This window comes from Anopheles gambiae, chromosome 3 (genome assembly GCF_943734735.2).
Source record: "Anopheles gambiae chromosome 3, idAnoGambNW_F1_1, whole genome shotgun sequence".
Lineage (NCBI taxonomy): Eukaryota > Metazoa > Arthropoda > Insecta > Diptera > Culicidae > Anopheles > Anopheles gambiae.
The window spans coordinates 47,696,776-47,717,749 of NC_064602.1; the positions used below are offsets into that span (position 1 = coordinate 47,696,776).

The following is a 20,974-nucleotide window of genomic DNA, read 5'->3' on the forward strand; positions in this document are numbered from 1 at the left end:
TTGACAGCTAGTGGAATTTCTCACCCACAAAATACTGGTTCGTGTATTTTTGACCTTATAATTTTTTTAATAAGAATCGTGTATAATGTTTTTAAACAGTTAAAAAAAATGTTGAAAATAAAAAAAGGCAATTTGTTTTGCATTTGATAATTCTAGTAGCAAATTCTGCTGGTTTCACACATAAACTGTCTAATTTAGGAAAAACGCGTATCTCGGGAACGGACTGTACTTAACTGTTATCGCTCTAATCGATATTTGGGGAAAATGGGAAAGTGTGTTTGGGAATTACGTTTTTGTTGCTTGGACGAGAACTGTCAAACAAGAGCTGTCAAACTAACTAGAAACAAAACTGAAAAAAGATAGCTTTGCAACAATGACCACTTGTTTGGCCTAGTTTTGTAAAAAAAACAAGATAAAGTACTGATAATTTACTCCTTTTGAAACTATGTGTACTGTACAATTGTGAAAAACTTTCCACTGCAGTGAATGTTTGTGAGTGTGTGTTTATGTACGTGCTAAAATCGTGAAACCGTGTAGAGTGTACGCCGTTCAAGACTACCAAATGAATGAAGAAATGTTGAAAGAGATGGTGGAATCCCAAATTCCACCATCACAAGATGTCCAAGAATGGTTTCTTCAATATTTTAAGGTAAGTACTGCATAATCTGTATCATTCATTAACTAAATGCATACATTTCCGCGCATCGGAAAAAACGTAAACAAACGATACTTTGACAACTACAAACGCATGCGTTTTGTGCAGCCTTGTACACATGATTCTACAGTGGTTGGCAATGTTATATGTTTATTTTTTGTCATTGAAAAGAAAACTGGTTTTATTTACACACTTAATGCTAAGATTCATATGATAACAAATCTTATGCAAATAATGATATTTTTCTTTGATTTTTTGGTATTAAAAAATAAAATTCGTATAAATGAATGCTTTTGTAACCGGTAAAAGTATATGCGCATCCGTATTTTGATTTATGAAACCAATGAGATCAATAGACTCCATGTTTCTGGAGACAAAAATCAAATACATATTTTTATTTAAGTGAAATGATTACATTGGTAAAATTCTTATGGAATGCCAATTAAATTTCTTCTTCTTCTTCTTTGGCACAACACCGCTGTTGGTCAAGGCCTGCCTGTACCCCCTTAGTGAAATGAGCTTGGCGTTCAGTGACTTATTTATTACCATAGCAGGATAGTCAGTCCTACGTATGGGGGCACGGTCTATTCGGGGTTTGAACCCATGACCAATTAAATTTACTTATTTGTGATATTTGATGAGAAAATAATAATAATAATAATTAATATTTTTATTATTATAATAAATGCTAATAAGTAGTTTTATTGATTCTAACAATTAATGAATGTCTAAAAATTACACTGTTGAAGATGTTTTAATTCTCTAATTATGTGTATTTCTTATTTCACACAATCCTCCAAAACAGGGCCATAGTCTTAAAAATACTTTATCTTATATAAATCTGAAATGTCTTATATAAATACATAGGCTTACTGAATATATTTTACTACGTAAACGAACCTATCGGGTTGAGCCAAGAAGAGTTTCGATAACCATACTATGTCGTAAAGAATCGCGGATTTGATAGAATATCCCCAAAATTGAATGATTGAATCTGCGGTCTAGAGTGAAATGGCGATAGTGCAAGCGCATTACTGGATTGGATTAATTTGCAAATCATGTGCATCCACCAGTCGCTTGCGATCATGCCCTTGTCCCAAACTACATTGGGCGGCTGAATTAAATCGTGTGCATTTCGTCAGACAGCCGCCTAGCCGGCACGATTTTTTTTTTGTATCGGTCGCGATACCCATTGCAGCTTGGATGCACAGTGTGAGCGGATTCGAGAGCCAATACCATCCGCACCGGGTATCCGTGGGAGAAATAGAGCCACATTTGTCGATTCTCGATCCAGCACTCGCGCAAACGGCAGATGCTCTGGATATTTTCTGGCCTGTTTCCTCGTGCAGCACAGATTGCTGGCCGGTTGCAACGAAGGAGAAATGATTACCATCAGCAGCATGCACGTCTTCTTTTCGCCCATGCCTGTGCTTTTTTTTGCCGGCAGTTCCCGTTGCTCCGGAGCGCTTTTGCTTTTATTATGCACACACAGACCGGCGATCGTGTCTGGCGATTGCAAGGACGCATGTGCAGTGGCGCGCATGGCCGGCGTTTTGTTTGGCCGCTGTTGCTTGTGTGCGGCTGCAGTCTGCACAGACGAAGTCGCGGACGGAGAGATGCAAACGAAAACACCACCAACACTAGCAAACTAGCCCTGTGCACCTCGACGAGCGCAAGGCACGGTGTCTGTGCCGGGCCAGCCAGAATCCCGATTCCCAGACAGTGAAAATAACGTTTCCGCACCGTCATCATCAGCACCGTGACCGTCATCGTGATCTGGGACGCTGGTCGTGCGATTGCAAAACCTCGACCCACGGGCGACAACTGGTTCGGGCGAAATGGCATATTGAAACAGCGAAGGTCGGCGGCAAACGTTTTTGCCACGATGATAGCAAGCAAGAGCAACGATGATGATGATGATCCCAAGCCTCAAACGATGGTGAGATGAAAGCATTTGGCGGCGCATAAATCCAAAATGGACGTTCGCTTTGTTCAATATTCGTCATTTGGTGACGATTTAGTTTTTTTGTGTGCCCTTTTGCTTCGCTGCTCCTTGCATCACCTGTAAACGAAAAAGTGAAAAGAGAGAGAGAGAGAGAGTGCGTCTGCAAATCAACGGCGTTTGGTTTGCGCTCCAAAGACCGATTGGGTGATCCTTTGTCAAATGGATTCATACATCCTTCCTGTCTGTCTTACCCATTCCTTAGAACTTGAATCCAAAGCCGTGTCTGGCTGTATGTGGGGGTGGAGGGGCATAAAATGAACGAACATCATAATAAAAACGTGCATCTAACGATGCAGCCCGTCCGCCGATTGAACGCGAGAAAGAAAGAGCTAAATCCATTCGTATATGCGTTGGCGAGGCCGGCGTAAGCGAGGAGAAACCGGAACGATGAAATATCCCAGAGAAACGACCACACTAGCAGGGTGGTCGAGGACTGGTCGGTCGCTGCCTGCTTGGGAGACGTGACGTGATGCACATGCATTTTGTAGCGTCATCCATTTGTCTGCGCGTTGCGGCGGTGCGTTGGTGCGCAGGGTGCGCGGGGCCCGGCTGGAGCTGCAGACGCTCGACAACAGCTCGCGAAGGCCACCGCTTGTGCTGGAAACTGAAACAATCAACAATGTTTGTAGGTTAGATTGCACTGGGTCGGCTGCAAACGTGCAATAGTTTGCAGTCTGTGCTAGTTGTGCAAGACTCTCCGATGTGTCTTTTCCTTGTTATGGGTTAGCTGTGAACGGTTTTAAGTAATCAAATGAGCACGAGCAACACTCGGACGGTGCCGGATGGTCGATTTCCTCTTTGGTACCATGTTTCGGCTTTTTGGTTTGTAACTAGAAAATAGAACTATAGTGTGAACTTCCGATCCATTTCCAATGTATTCAAAAGCATCAATCATCTGAATGATATCGGCATGCCTTTTAGAAAGTAACTGGAAAATCCTTGAGACTCCCTCACACACAACTCCACTTACATGATATACGAGACCTTGAACACAGTCGGTATCCTCTTCGTCCGAGTCCTCACGATGGATTTCACTTTTGCTCCATAGGACTCTCTCTCTCTCTCTCTCTCTCTCTCTCTCTCTCTCTCTCTCTCTCTCTCTCTTTCTCTTTCATATTCCTCATCTCTCGCGACGGTTCGAATTTTTCCCCGTACTGTGGAGCTTAAACCATGCCGCACTCTCAACTTCACCACAACTTTCCGGTCAGAAAATTTTTATGTGAGTCACATCCCCGTGACACAGAGCCTCACCCTAGCCTGTCATCATCAACAACAACAACAACCACTGTGTCTACTGCCTATTAACACATCCCTGGGCAACCGGAAGTGATTTATCGATCATCAACGATGTTTGTTTCGATGAAAGTTTCGAAGAGTGTTGCTTGCCGAACGATGTCCTCCCGGTTATAGAGGAGCTGCTTGCGCTACGGCGTAAGGGGACATTTGCCCACCGCGCACAGTGCATTATGCATGCAAAAATGCAAAACAATCTTCTTTTTGTACTTGCTGCTATGCAGCCAGGCGGGAATTAATACCTTTTGCCATGGGTATTCCGGGTCTCGACTCCCGCCGGAAACCGACGGGCAACGAGAGAACGTTGTCTTCCGTGAAGGTGATTTCGATTGGTTATGGTCCGTTGCACAAAGTATAGTGCAGGACCGGCAGGTACGGCAAGCGAAGAAATGTGAGAGGCAGACAACACCACCCCGCCCGAAGGCGACGATATACGCCGACGAGACACGTTGCGTTCTTGTGGCTCCGGGGGTCGCCCTGGATGGGAAATTGCTGTGCCATCGCTCCCCCCAACGGGCCTCAACGCTGACTGATGGCAATAATGCTTTCCATGCACCGAGCCCAGCACTCCATCGCTCAAAGTCCTTGAAATAAATTAACGTTTTCGCCAATTCGTTCCGTTGCGCATCGTGATGGGTGGTAGGTGGCTGGCTTGGCTGGCTGGCTGGCATCATCACGGTCGACATGCATCCTAGGCGGGTTGTTATATTGTTTAATGCTTTACTGCACCTGGCTTATGGTACGGTGTGGTCGTACCGATCAGCCGCCTTACATCAGCTACATGTGATATGTTAAATTGTTTTACAAATCTGTACAAGAAAAAGCATGCTCATGTTCATTTCATTTCCCCTCTGGTTGCAAAACATACTTAAGCAACTAATTGGCCACGGAGTTACTTGTTTGGCTCTTATTTTTACAACCAGTAAATGCATCCAGTAATGGCACAAAAGCATAAATCTGTTATGTGGAATGAAAATTGTAATTTCTGATTCAAGGGGCAGCATTTTATGGGGCACTGTTGTTATGTTAAAAATTTAAATTTAAAAATGTTTTTATCTCATTACGTGCATGTTGAGCTGGTGTAAAAAGCTTCAAGCAATTATTTTGTTTACGCCACCATAAATCCGTTTTAAAATCATTGCATTTCAATCAAGAATGGCGTCTTGTTTCCTAACGATCGGGTCCACCTGCAGGGGGTAATGAATTAGCAGATATGGCATGAGGCAACCAAATAAATATCTCCAGACGGGTGCCCAATCCAATTTCAGAATCCTCATTCCTGCGCCGCCATTTATGTTTGAAATTTTCTACTTCGAAAAGTAAAAGTACCTTAACTGTGGTGGTGGTGCGTTCGTGTGTCTCCCTTTGTACACCCTCCACACAGGCATAGGCACGAAAGGCAAGTCACAGTATCCATAACTTTACTGCTAAATATTCTCTGCAGTAATTAACAACCGTTGACGACGCATATTGTGGCGCAGAGTTTTGAAACGGGGATTCGATCCAACTCCCCCACCAGCTGCTCCCGTCCCAGGGAGTAACTGGCAGCTGTTGTTCTGGAACGCTGTTGTTCTGCCCTACGGCTTACTGTAAGGATATTCGCGCAAACCGCCCTCACGATCATTCTTTCCCGCTTTATTACCCACCAAAAGTAACGCAGGATGTCACGCTCGCTCGCTCGCTCGCTCGCCCTTGCTGTTTTCATCCTGGCCGGCGTTTCGTTCACTCGTGCTACCCTTATCGCAATTGCTGCCGTTACTTAAACCGCTGTCGTCTCGACCCGGTACTCCCGAACCAGGAGCAGAAGGGAAGGTTATTCACCTCGTAGAACGTTTCGACGGCTCGCGCACGGAACAGAACAGCCGAATCTCCCATCAAACCCAACACACAGCGTGCACCCCAAAAATGGTGTCTGCCGTAAAAGTTTCGGAAAATCCCCACCCGAGCTCACTGACTCAGAGCGCACCGGTGCTCGCCCCCGGCGGTGCCCTCGCCGGTGCTTTGCTACCAGCGCACTGACTATTAGCTTCAGCCAAAGAAACCACCCTTCGTTCGTTCGGTACTCATGAGCCATGAGCATTGCTTTGGCGCCCATTTTGAACGAAATTTTCCGAGGGATTTCCACTCAATAAGCCACCCCCTAATCGAATGGCAACGGAGAGTCGAATCTAAACAACAACAACAACAGCACCAGCAGCAGCCGCAGCAACATCAACAACAACAGCGACGGCAACAACACCACTACACTGCTGCACGTGGCCCTAAGCGAGACCGTGGCGTACGCCAAGTGCTGAAAGGAAAAGGGACTGTACATAAGTATGTATGTACGAACCGGGGGCCAGATTTTGCCTGCCAGGCTGTGCTTCTGTCCTGGCTGTCATTTCCGGCCAGTCGGTGAAAGATCCGAAAAGGGGACACTGTAGAACGACTAAAAATGTAATATAGGAGGCTTGTTGTCGGGGCGGGCACATCTTGTTGGCAGCGTGAACGAAGCTAATGGTTGGCGGGGTTGGCGTTTTGCATTTTGTTTGGAAGGTTGTTCTTCCAGGACTTGCCTTCTTTCTCTTCATTTTCAATCATCAAAATTTTGAAACGCAAGCGTTGAAACACATCAGTGGAGCAAAAGGGACGGTTGGCACACACCCAGACCGTACCCGGCATCCAGTCTAGGGGAACCATCTTCGGGCGTGAATCGGTGGAAAACATTTTAATTCTCCCTTAAACTTTTCCTTGCCAACCCGTGTCCCGTGCGGCAGTAAACAGCGATGTTCGTTACCACACGGTGACACATTGGGCTCCCCAGTGGTGTTCGGAAGCAGTGTTTATTGCTTCTGTTAAACATCAGGATATGACTCATTGGAAGTTTTTGTGTATGTGTGTGTATATGTTTGAGTATGTACATCATGTCGCCGTGGCGGTAACGAAGACGGTACGCCACACAACGACAGGAAGGGAAAATATTTTCCCCATGTTTAGAAGCACTCCACGTCGTCGTCGGTCGGGGTCGATGGGGCTGAAGCCCGGATTCATTTTGATCCTTATTCATCTCCTCCCATCCCCCAATTGGGCCCGGATGAGGCTGTTGATTCTGGTGTTTAGCTTGTCTTGTTGAAGATGCCTATGTAGCTGTATGTGTGTGTGTGTTTTTTTTTACATTTTACTGAGACCTGCCATTCCAAGCATCCATCTTACAGAGGGTCGTCGGACCGTAGCTCTGTGCCTTCGCTTTATTCGTCCGCAACGGTGTTAATGTATTGCACTCATTGCTCGGTGGATTACACGCCGATGGTGCAAACTAACCGAACCGGCGGATGTTAACGGTGGCTTAAGGAAATGCTTCAGACAGCCGGAAAATGGGCACATTATGATTAAAATCAGACATCAGACTCCGCCGTCCCACGGTTATTGCTTTTTTCTGTTGTCATTCATTTGTTGTGAATATTAATCAGTTGAAGTTAAGGGTTTGTCTACGGATGAAAGCCGCCCCAATGCAAGCATTAGAGAATGGTAGCATTACTTTGTTTCTAAAATCACCTATTTAATTATAATGTATGAGCGAATTTTATACGTATATTTTTTCGTCTTTATACAGTATTGTGATTGGTTACTTGTTGATTGGTTTCTGCAACCTGCAAAACTGATGCCCATTAGGGGCTAAAGGAAACCTACATAAAAAACTATTGTTTTGGAAAAAAAACAAGAAAAAACGAAGAGATTGTGGCCACACAGCTGCTAATGTTAATTTTAAATATCATAAACAATCCATCTCCACGTTACAGGCTGATCGCTTAAGTTTATAGGTTCAAAATACCCTTTAGCTAAAGCGAACCAGAAGTTGTTTGGTCGTAGCCATTGAACAAACCTTGCTTTACCCCAGCCGAGGTCACGCAATGATCTTTTCGGGCGGGAAGCAGCAAACCAATGCGAATGCACAAGGCAACGTCCATCACCATCAGCTCGTAGACGACGGCGCACGATCAACATATACCGCCTGAAAACTGCACCACTAACTGCAGTAAAATCTAAAGCAAAACTCGGAACCATAAAATGGTAGAAGAAAATTGAGAGTACGAGTCCCGCATCTCCGGGTGCGGGTGCACACAAAACGGCAGCGGAAAGAGGAACGATACAGACAGCGTCCATGCTACTGCTAATCAACGGAAGTGGCCCGTCAGTCGCTTCGTTTCGCGTTTGTGCCGAGCGACGCGAGGTCTCTGACTCGCAACCGGCAACGCCGAAAGACGCATTTCCAAGAACTGGCAAGATTAATGTGCACCGCTCACAATTTTTGCCACAGGAAAGCGGCAAACGGCGAAGAAGATGCCGTCGCCGACTGCAGCGCACCCCCGGGGGCTATGCGAAATATGTGGAAGGACAGGCTCTCGGTGTGTTGTTAGTCCGTGCGATGGTTCCTCCCGTCGTGGAACACGCTCCAAGAGAGGTGGCGTTACGATCGTTTGCCCATTCGTAGGGTTCGGTTCTTCGGCGAAATCGCACATCAAATGTTCTCGCGCACCAACGTTCTGCATGCGAAGGAAGTGGAAGTAAACAGTGCAACAGCAACATCGAGACTGCACCGTGACTACGGCGTTGCAAGTGCAATGTACCCACAGAGGGACGGTATGCCGCTGAATGAAGTGCGACCGATCGAACGACGAACCGAGTCGCGCTTCTAGATCAAGATTGTAGATATTGGTCGGTGTTGGTCGAAGAACTCTTCTGGTCGTATTTCTACATGTTTGCAAGATGGTTAAGAAAACTAATGAAGTGATATCGTCAGCTTTCAGGATTGCATAGCTAGTCGGTATCGATCAACGACAAGATCTTCTTGAACTACAGTACTAAATTGGAGCAAAATATGAAAATATTTGCTTGTGGACTTAGCAGGTTCATATGAGCTTGTGAGGCTGAAACATCCTGAGTACCAACATACATCCGTTCCTCAAACGTTCGTAGAGATTCTTCGCAAACAATTTCGTAGAAAGATGGTCGTGAGAGTTGTTACTATGCGATCACATATCATTTAAAGCAATTATACGGAAAAGCATATGAACAATGATCAGAATCCAGCACATATTGATTCAACACATTCGTTTTTGAGTTACATGCTACTCGTCTGTGTAGCTGCGGCAATGAAATAGACGTCGAGAAGAAGAGCACGCACACTAGAACCGGTTTGGCGGGCTATGGTACGTGTGGAATTCCTTCTTTTCCCAAGACGTCTGACCAGAGTCTTCCCATCGCTTCGTCGGAGCACTGGGAACACTTTCATTGGAAGGTGCGGGAAGCAAGAGAACAACAGCAAACCGCGTAAAAGGATAAAATCTCAGTACCATGAATGGGACTCGTGGGAGTGCAATGGCACTTGGGCCAGGCAATCGGCCAAGAAACAGAGAAACACTAATGATCACAACGACGACGATCCTTGTTGATCGTGGTTTCCCAGCAGCCCTAAACCTTATTGCAAACGTGCATATGGTTGTGTGAGTGTCATTTTCATTTGCTTTATCTGTACCTCTTTCTTATATAAATTGCATCTTTTGAAGTATACGGCGGTTCCTGGGGACTTTGAACCGTTGACATCGGAACGAGAAATTCAAGGCTGACCGATCAAACCTGTGTGCTTGACCTTCTACGGGAAAGGATCATCCACCGGGATGTTTTTGTATACCTGCACAGATTAACAAACGAAGACTCTAAATCAAACTGCAAATTTCGATTTTCCGAACATATAAATGTTTTTTTGACAGCAAACAAAGTTGCTACTATTGCTAACGTGGAAATAAAATCAAAATCATAAAGTCTAGTCATAATTGAATCATGTGCACAAACTGACCGATAAGAAGGCGGAACAGTGTCGTCTCGCTGATGTAACGTTTTATCAACATGGATCGTGTTCTGTCTAACATGTCTCCGATTCATCAAGTGTACCAGGTTTATCAAGCTTGAAATAATTGAAGTATGAAAAGGTATGTTATTTTTAAAAAAAGTGTACTGAACAAGTTGTCTATGAGTTAAAAACATATATTTCTTCATAGACTGCAAATCGTTTTTTTCATCTCGTTTGGTTCAACAACTGCAATCAGTGCCACTAATGAAGTTAAATCTCTATAACATGTCTTTAGACCAACGCAGGTACATGGTTTTGACAAATTTTTTGAATAGTTTAACTTTTTTTCATGAATCACAGACTACTTCTTATTCTTTTGACGATTTAGACAAAAAAATCAAATACAACACATGTCCTCAAACCATCTTTCAATTTATCCAAATTTCCATTTCTTCTGAAAATGTGTTACTCGTTTCTTTTTCAAAAAAAAGAACCTGTTGGCTGAAACATTTAGGATACTTCCGTCCATCCTACCTACTTGACGAAGTAAGTAAGTAAGGCTTTGGTAGTCATTTTTTATGTGCTTCTGCTATCGGCATCGCTGTAGGTACATTTCTGTTTCGGTGCCCTGTTTTTTTTTACCCATCCATGATGATCTTCTAACCCACTCCCAGTTACCTGCTATTATCGGCCTTCCGAGAGTATGGTTTGAAGTTTTTAAATAATAAATTTTTACGTGCCTCTGCACACGTTCGAGGCTGTTAAACTCCCGGCTGGTAAGGAGTATCTTAGTGGGGCCAGTAAAACACAGGAAATATGATCCTTTTCTTGGGTCGACCAAAGCAGTGAACTGTCAACTCATGGCTCATGAGAGTAAAAAAAAAACATCAACAACAATAGAATAACCGTCCCGGGTCGTCGCTCTTTTGATCACCTTATCGTTTCCTCGTCCTTAAGCGTTAAGCGTGAAACATAGCACAGGACCGGCAACCTCTTGATCCTTCGGCAAAAATGGGCAAACATATACAAAAAAAACATGTCGAAAAGATGTGTCTGAACCCACCGATGGACGACAGAGCGGTGTCCAGCTCTCTACCTGTTCAACAACATGCAGAATTTTGGGTGGCCATAAATATCCTAAACCCTAATTAGACCAATAAATCCTTACTGAATGACCTGAGAATTTGTAATGTATGGTTCAGTTTCAGCTCTGGTCCGGTGACAGCTTTGCCCCTGGCCATTTGAGCAATTGATGAAGGCTTGTCAAAATGTTTTAGTAGTACTGTAACTTTGATGTTATGCATGAGTTGAATGTAGACCGTAAAATGTTGTTTAAATTACGATTAATATAATATATAAAAAATGAAAAAAATAAAATAAATTTAAAAATAATTCACTATACTCCCTGATTCATTAATAAAACGAATCTGATTATTTTGTAAGAAACTGTATGTTGAAGTTTATAAAAAGTCCAAAGTTTTGTCATAATCGCTGCGACGGTGCAGCACACATGAGCGGTGCGGCTCGCTTTGCAGATGGTGCCGTTTTGTTAGTGCTTTTTTCAATTTGGATGATAATTTTGGTGTTCCTTTTGTATCTCCGGTGTCTGCAACAAAGGATCGGATGCATTCTGCGAAACGGCTTTTGGTCCCACCTGCATGTGAGATCGTTAAAATTGCAGTTTTGGATTATTTTTTTGTTCTTTCTTTCTCAAGCGGAATCAGTGGAGTTAGTGTGAGTTTAACCAAAAGTGAACCAAATCCGTCCGTGACTGCATCCTCAGACCTCATTTGGTATAGTCTGCATCGCCTTAGGAGGACCGACCCGAACGATGAACACGACGGCCCTACAATCGATCGCCCAGATCAGGACGCGAAGGCTTGGGGGAAGCAGCTAACTCTTCCTCTGTCTCTCTGGGCGGCAGATGGTTTCCGAATGGAGACTGTGTATTGCGCGGTTTGCAGGCGGTTCTGGTCCTTTTCAAAAATAAATGAACCACTATAATGAGTGGCAATGGTAGTATCATTTAACATTTTGTTTTTATGGTGGTTGGCGTTTTTATTTTTTTGTACAACATTATTATTTTTGCCGTCCTCTATCATCCACTCTTTGTTGGATCGGCTGGTTGAAGCTCGCCACACTTCTTGGAAGTAATATTTGCACTGGCTCTACTGTCTATCAAAATAACAAAACAGCAAGACAATACAAAAAAGAACCTAAAATGGTCGAGACAGAGGGGCCAGGTACATTGTTCGCCGTTGCTCGTCTTAGGTTTCAGTATCTAAATGGTTTTGGTTTTCGTTCGTGGTGTGCCTCAATCCATTCAAGGATACGGCTTCATTTCGTTCACTGCACCGCTGACGATGAATTCCATTTTATGTTTGTGTTTCACTCTAAAAGGTTTCCTTACGATCAGCAGCAAATCCCCGACCCACACCACACAGTATACGGGTGTGCCGGTGCGATTGATTGATGCATCCTTTCCGAGCGTACGGGAAAAATAGCTTCATGATGGTACCTGTGTCTTCCAGTTTGTTGATGATCGATAAAAAAAACTTAATAAGTCTAACGTGTACTACACTTTGTTTCTAATCGCCATACAAGACTCAAACCTTGTTATATAGACAGAAAGGTTCTTGAGTTCTGTTCTCTTGTACGTCCTTATTTTTCAATCCATCATGTTTAGTGCAAAAACGCAAAAGAAGTACCTACAGCAAAAGCTATATTTGAATATAATGCTCTTGACTGAAATCGTTCCTCAGCTTCCATTTTACAACGTTATGCACTCCCGGAAAACAGTTCCAGTTGGATTAAAATTCAGGGACATTAAATGTTCGCGCCACGTCGGCTTGGGCCAGGGATGTTGGTTCTTCAAATCGTTGGGCGTGCAGGAGGTTTGGGCGTTTTCTATTATTTTTTCCCTTCCATGCGTAGACGCACATAACGGATGCAGGATCACAATTGGAAAAGGGTCGCATGTGCGCGCTGTACACGCCATTGGCCAGAACGAGAACCGTTCAATAGTGCGAAAAAGATGGCTTTAAAAAAAGGGGAAATCCAGTCATATGGCGTTGGTTTGGGATCGTAGTACCTAACGTACCATATGCGATAAGAGTTTGATTGATAAGTGTGTAGAGTACAGCAAAAAAGGTCCGTGCTGAAGGTAAGCGATATGCTTTGAACTCACAATAAGTCGATTGATGTAGCGATATTGCAGAGATGACACAAACATATTAACGCACACACAAATGTATTAAGCAAGGAACGTATTAAGGAATATTACTAAAATGTGCGTCTATCTGAAAAGTTTGCTCCATCAAATTTATGATACACAAAAACCAGATGAATATTAACACATACAGCAACTTATCAGTTCATGTCACTCTTCGAACGCACCCTTTTACGAAGAGGTGACCGATGATTATGCCGTTTGTGCACCCTCTAGATTCCCGTCCGATTGCGCAAGAACTGGTACGGCAGCCACGGGGAAAAGGGTCCCTGCGTATAGGGGAGAGGGATGAAAGCGTTTGTCGTCGCACGCAGCATAAAAACGAATGCAAACGGCAGATGTGCACTTGAGCAAGTATACAGGCCGCTAGGCAGGCAGGATGGCAGGCTGCAAGCATAGAAGCCACACATACTTTGGTAGCAGCAGGCAGACAACGAATGCCCGCTCATTTGCCGTTGTTGATCAGCATTTTCGGGGTGCACCCATACACCGATATGCGAGGTGCGTGTGTATGGCTGGCCCCCGTTGTTGGAGTTCGGTTAGGGTGAACATACAGCGTCGCCAAAAATATAGCGTCTCCTCGCACAACAGCTCCTTTCTATCTGACTCGCTCATTTGGTGTGTGCTTCTTATATCGTTATGCGTGTGTTATTTTCCTTTCTTTTCCCCCTTAATAATTCTGAACCGTGCATGGGGTAACGATAGAGGGTCATATGTGTTCCTACCCTCGCCCGAAGTGGAACGGTTCTGTGGACACACATTTGCGTTAGATTATGCGGTGGCCATCAATCATACGCGTGTTTTGCGTTCGACTGTAAATGCATGCGATAATGTGAAACATCATACTCAAATGGAACTCGCAGAACAGTGCAAACTCCTCTCCTCCGTCGACCAATTTTGATCAAACCCAAACCACAAGCACAGAAAAGCGAAGGATCACAGAATTGGTATCAGATACTTACCGGATGGGTGGCGGCGGTACTCGACACTGTGAAGGATTTAGTGTCATTAACGATTGGTGCCAAATGGTGTTAATTTTTATTTCTACAACAGCTGGAAAAATGCTTAAATTTGGGTTTCAAAGCGATTTGTCAACAAGCGTTTACAAGCTCATAAAGTTATAAACACCAATTATTGGAAATAAAATCTAAAAAAATCGGTCTTCCCTAAAAGTGTCCGTACTGATCCAGTTCAAATCAGATTTGAACGCAACATATCCTTAACTATAACGTACGATCGACCTTAATTGTGCAATAAAGTTTAATTGTTGTAATTAATACAATAGCATTAAAGCTGAAGGGGAGATTTCATTCATTCCTTGTACAAAAAAGAAAAGAATGCCATTTACATATTACTTTCGCTCTTTGTGTATGTGTTGACTGAGAAAAAGAAAGAGCAAAATCAAGCGAATTAATGAGATAATTTAAATTCTAACAAATTGACGCAAATGCTGCACACAATTCGTTCCAGCAACGGCTGGTGGGACAAGCATATAATAGGCACTACATTCCTGAAAGTTCATTGTCTCACCAGGTGATGAACAATTTCGCTTATCCCCTTCATTCGTGATTGTTCAGTGGTCAGTCGTGTGTTGTTTTCTGCGATATGCGTTATTTTTACTCGCATGCTGTCGTTTGGTATGTATGGGAAGATGGAGCGTAATGCAGACTGTCAAGGATTTAGTGGTGAACATCGTAAACGTTGCTATTTTTATTGTCAATAAACGATTTATGATTGGGCCGGTCTGGTGGTACAGTCGTCAACTCGTACGACGTAAAAACATGCCCGTCATGGAGTTCAAGTCTCGAATAGACCGTGCCCCCATACGTAGGACTGACTATCCTGCTACGGTAACAATAAGTCACTGAAAGCCAAGTTCATTTCACTAGTCGGTACAAAGGCAGGCCTTGACCGACAGCGGTTGTTGTGCCAAAGAAGAAGAAGAAACGATCTAAACGATCAACGGATCTGTGCATCCATCGTTTGTATGAATCCTATTGATTTTCAAACTAACTTTGTACAAAGCAAACAAGTTAAATAGATTACCTAAAAAAAACGTGGATAATATGTGCTAAGCGTTTGAATTTGTAATGTTCTCTTAAGGGGTATATATACAACATTTCTTCCTTTGGACCCATATTGGTCCGTGCTTCCCTAACTTTGTTCTTTTCATTCTTTATAATCCAACGCTCTCGGGCGGTCTTTGCACTCTCCAGATGACTAACCATAAGTTTATTCTCGCAGTCCTGCCTGAGCCGTATGCCCCGCCAGAGCGTTTTGTTATGTGTGGACTGCCGGTCTATTGATACACTGAGTTTTGCGGTTTGCTACCACATTTCCATCCCTTTGCTTGTCGGGGGTTGCAAGTCTTTCGTGTGCTTCACCCCCGTGTACGGCTATAGTGGTGTGTAACTGTTGGTTTCGTTTACTGCATCTTTTATTCCGCTTCTACTGAGCCTTTCGGGGTTTCGACATTCACAACACAAGAATTGAATAGTCACGGGAACCGTTGGGAACCGAAAAAAGTTTCAAGGATATAAAAGATAAATTAGAAAATCAATTTTTCTGCTCCAACATGATTGATATGTATTTTTTGTGCATTTAGAATATAAACATGTACCAAGTTTACATTTGTAGCCTGCAATCCTTGCAGATTGTTGTCGTAATCGTTCCATACTTTTCTGGTCCGCTCCATTACAAAGGATTATCAACTCCTAAGATCCGTGGTCGGGTTGTTTCATCCGCGAGATCAACTACCGCCCAAAATATCGCGATTCAACGAACAAAGATAGGAGGCAGACAAAACCAGAGCTGTTCGCGCCACCAGCCACTAGCACACAACACAGGCACACCAGCTACGACCAACGACCGCAATGAAGAGCGTACGAAATTGCCAAGAGGCACCGAGCGGGCAAGGGCGCAACACCTCCAGCGGTTGGGTGGCGGGAGCAAGAACGCGAGAACCGCTCGGCCAGAGGACGGCTCCCATGGTGGGAGCAGTTTTTATTATTATTATCTTCATGCGGGAACAGAAGAACTGGAAGATCGATGAGCTTTCCCAGGGTCAAGAGTCGACGTTTGGCATGGAAGATGGAATGTTTTCATTGCGTCAAAATGGATTTCAAAAACACCTCGCCACCAAACCATGTGCCCGTGTGTGGTGCAGTCAACCCATGGAGAGGAATTCATTTTGCGGAAATCATCCAGCCAGCTTAATCTCTTTGGCAATTCCATTATGATGGTTTTAAAGCTGGATTGTCACAACATTATTTATCTTATCGTTGGAATGTCAAAATGCACTGTTCTCTGCTTCAATCACAGAGCGAAAGTTGTTAATAAAATACGTTGTACTAATTTTCGATGAAACCTTCAAAAGTCAATAATATCGCAATTGCAACGTTAAAAGAGTTAAATATATTACCACCAAACTTTTGACATGCAAGTAAGGGAACGCGATGCGTACGGGCCAAATTGCCAATGGTGGAACCCGTCCGCAAAATGTGTCCGTGCGCAGACTGGTGTAGAAACCGGTGTGTTGGTGTATGTATGGTATTCTACCGTCTACCGGGTGCTGCCGGTGTGCTGTTGCTGCTGCTGCTGCTGCGTCGTCTGCCGGTTCTGTTTGTCTGACTTTCGCGATCCGCTTTATGTTATGCCGGCCGGTATGTGGATTGCTTTTGTTGTCTGCAACGGAAGTGCCGCGTGCACAGACGGAGGACAAAAAGGTTCAAAATCCGCACTTTTAAAGGCCGGCATCGCGATAAATGAGCAAAACAGCAAAGTGAGAAACAACATACTCTCCGAGCAGTGTTGTAATTTCGAATGCGTTCAAAAGGCAATTCACAGCGGGTCCATGTTTTATTCAACTAATTGAGCCCAATGGAGTTCATTAGCCGAATAAATGTTGTTCAAAGCCGGAACTAGTGTGTCTTTCCATTAATTTCCTTAATAACTCACGCACAAGTAGTCAAATATTTAATTAATAAAAATTTTAAAAGTCACATTCTTAGCATCTTCCATTATTTTAATATTTATACATTATTGGAACAGATGTATTACTCAAAAAAAAAGCTAAATCGATTATTAAAAAACGTCGATGCAGCCGAGGGCGTGTCGTCTGATGGTGCGAGTGTCTGAAAACTGCTGCCATTTCATTGAGGGGTGACTCACATCCGTGCGTTTGAACTCGGGTGGATGGTGGATTTGGGGAGTGCAACAACGGCTCATCCCGGAAACCGGAGACCATGTGGTCGCCATACCCACAGCATCTGCGGCCAAAACATACACTCTCCGTCTCGTGCAGCAGACGGGCGTAGACGCTTCGATGCGACGAACAAAGAACTCGAATCAGGGATGCGCGCTGTACTGTAGATCGGGTGCATGCTTGTTTGTATATGTGTCTGTGTGTGCGTGGGTATCCATCTGAATGAACTTTTCTGGGGGCCAAACCCGGGCTCGGGATGATGATGCTGTACCGGGCAAGGATTGAGGACCTTCTGTCATCCAGCCAGACGACGACGGCTGGCACGATAGATGGATGGATTTTGGCGATCAAAGCGATGTGATGAGCGGGACACAGCGAAAGAGAGAGAGTTAGTTTCTGCTGAGATGGAATGTTTTATTTTGCTGTCGTCGTTCGGGGCAAGCAATGGAATGGCCAGAATGTTGTTCCAGACAGTGCAGAAAAGCATCGCCAGACGATAACAAATTTACATCCCCATCGATCGAACGATGAAAGAATTATGTTACGCAGACAGAATTTATGTCCCAAGCCCGTTTCCGTTTGTCTGGAGTGAACATTGCAAGAACGGAAACATTTGAAAAAGGTCTATATCTTTACCAACCAATGGGCAAATTTCATAATTATGGATGATTTAAGAATTTCCTACAAACAAATTACATTACAAGTTTGATAAGCGTATATCGGATTTTTGGTTGTTTATTACTAGACAAAAAATACATGTTTTCGTTTCCATGGAGCGGATATTGATGTGCATATGGCCGCCCTGTTAGAAACAACATTCGGCGACGATGTGTATTATTTTCACCCTGCTTGTCTCCGCAAGATCACATAATAGTGCTGCTCTCCTTTTCTGTTATTTCTATCCCGCTTCCGCTTTCCACTGCACGCCACGCTACAAACAAAACAACGTGAAAATCTTTCCCCTCCCTGACGACGCCTCACGACCAGTGTGTCTAGATTTTTCCATCGCTTCATATCGCTCCCCCATTGCAATAAGTGAGCGCTCTTTATTCCAGCGCCAAGGGTAGAATGGAAAATTGAGCCGGGAAACAACACCGGGAGCCTTCAACCTTCAACCAGGGCGGCCCTCTTTATGCAACCCCTGGTTGGTGCCAAACGCAGGAGCGTATTCTGATGCACAAACACAACCACAGTGCGAGATGCAATTCTCTACGGTAGTGTGTGGATGTGTGCTCGTTGCTATGCTCGCTCTCCCTTTCGTACGGAACGGCTCGCACAAAGAGACTGCAGTCTACCTGGTTGTCGGATGGTGGATTGCATGGGACCGAGATAGTCTTCAGCTCTGCTCCTGTGCTGTGCTGATCAAATTCACTCCCATGTACGTATACAAATGCCACACAACCACAACGATACTGTGTGCGGCGAGTGCGTTCACCACCCAAAACGGTCCTGGTTCCCGGTTTTGGTTCTTCCTGCCGCACAGGCACACTCCACACCGAGAGCATGAAGTAAAGCGTACAACTGTTTGGGAAGGTTGGAACAGCCAGGGCATGGCAAGAATGAAACCATCGATTAAACAATTATGCATCGTCTCTTTTTCCATCGTAACAAGAGCTTTCGAATGGCGGAAAGCGCGCCGGATGCAGTTCGAAAATGGGATGTCCATGCTCATCGATGGTGCTGCTGTGTTAGAAAAGCAGCAGTTAGCGAGCAGAGGGAAAAGGTCCATGAGGAGGAATAGCCTTTACACAGACAAGAAGCAAAAGGAAATAGGAAATCGAAGCTCCTAGAGTTTCAACCATAACTGCTACAAATACATTGAAATCATAAATTCTTCTCAAAACAACCCAAGAACACACCAACTCCACACAACAACAATCTACACACACACATAGAAACACAGTGGCGCAAACGGATTGTACACCCTCGCTATGTTATGGTTAGGGATGAAGGTAATTCGAAACAAGATGGGCACCAAGGGAGGAAAAGTAAAAGAAGCGGAGTGAAAACGACAACTACAACGAAAACGCTCGAAGGTACAGAGCCGGAGGAAAGGGAAACGTTAACGCAACTGGAACGATCATAACACACACGCGGTAACGAGAAAGCAACCAAAACACTCAAGAACAGGATGAGTAAATCGAAGAAAACACGCCGAAGTAAACAAAGAACGAAGAGGAGGAGAATGAGACTAAAACTAAACCTAAGGGATGGATGGATCGTAAGAAGGAGAAAGAAGAGAGGGCGAGAAAGCGAGAAAGGTAAAGAATGTTTCGTTTGAAGGCGAAAGCAAGCGAAAATGGTGTAAAGCATAGAGACACACTGTGCACAGGCCGATAATAGTGGGAAGGAAGGTGGAAAAGTAATAAAGCAAGTAAGGAATGGTTTGTCGTGCGCAACGCAATAACCTTATGCACGCTGCCCCAAACACACCACAGGTGTGTGTGTCTGTGTGCGTATCGAGGGGTAGGCGAAGGGCCCTGGGGGGGGAGGTAGAGAAGAACGAATTTTTACTGCACACGATCTAGCATCGCTACCTCTATCTCCACCGCCACCTCCACCGGTGCACTGCGGCGTGTAGTAAAGTTGGAGAAAAACAGAAAAAAGTTTTTTCTTTGCGATACTGTGGCTGCAGTTATGTAGCTCTTTCTACCTGCAATCATTCTGGCGAGTTGGTAAAGCTAGCATTGCAGGTTCTATTTATTGCCTAGCATCTGTGGAATTTATCGCTTATCAGCGATTTGCGTATCGTAACCATTTGTTCTTCTGCACACCGGAGTGGGGGAGTCAGTTTTGTTAAAACGAAGCATTTATGTACCATAGCAAGTACCCCTTTTTCGTTAAACATACAGAATTTGTCTAGAAGACACAGAAACACAACGGCTGGTGGTTGCAAAGCCACACAACCGCACCGGTTGTTCTATTCTTTTTCATCTAATCCGAAAATTAACAGCAGGGAAATAACGTGTTTTACAACGCGAGAAGGAAAGCCACGCAAACACAACTTCCTCTCGACGGTAGAGAACAGCAGCAGCGCGTAGAAGAAAGTAGTCCGCGGTTTGTTTTTGTTTGGATCTCGAAGATTCGTTTTCTTTGTTTTCGTTTTTCATCCTCACATGGTGCCCTCTTTTCCGGCGAACCAATGTGGAGGTTGGGCAAGTAGCAACTAGCGAGAGCCATAGAATCTGCTAGATGTGTTCTATTTTCGAGCAATCAGCCAAGAAGCTAGACTGAAGCTTCTCGACGGGGAGTGCAGATTTAAAATTCAAAATCTGTTCAATGTTTGTTGTACACACTTCTTAAGTCGTTCAATGAATATATCTGTCTAAAATTTGAAGGTATTTTAAAAATTAAAAGAGAATCAATTTACTCCCCAACCGACTGTATGGTAACGATTTATGACACGTTAAAACTAACCTAATTCTCTACCCTAAAAGTAGCAAACTATCAAAAGTATTTGAAGGCAATATAATAAAAAGGGCAAAATAAATTGAACCACTCTTTGAATTGAACCAACACAAACACTCTATTGCCATTTTACGACGTTTCAATAAGATCGTAAAATTACATTGGTCAACGGTTTTTTTGACGTGTTTCCATCAATAAAGTAATGCCTCTTGCCCGTTTTGTAATTAACATGTAGTGTTACTGCCATAAAACAATTTTGCCGTTGTTGAAAAGGCTGCACATCATGAAACGGCTCTTCACCACACCCTTTGCTGTATTGTCTTGCCGCTCACAGTGCCTAGTTATAAATA

At 44.0% G+C, this 20,974-nt stretch overlaps 1 protein-coding gene across 1 annotated transcript in view; it reads left to right on the forward strand.

Annotated features, from left to right (window-relative positions):
* Window positions 1–312: 312 nt before the first annotated feature.
* The window catches only part of LOC1279485 (protein disks lost), an 80,750-nt gene continuing 60,088 nt past the window's right edge, over window positions 313–20,974 (forward strand). Inside the window, exon 1 of the mRNA XM_061661272.1 lies at window positions 313–649. Within this exon, the coding sequence (XP_061517256.1) occupies window positions 563–649 (87 nt within the window). The 5' untranslated portion in view covers window positions 313–562. The remainder of the gene's footprint in view (window positions 650–20,974) is intronic.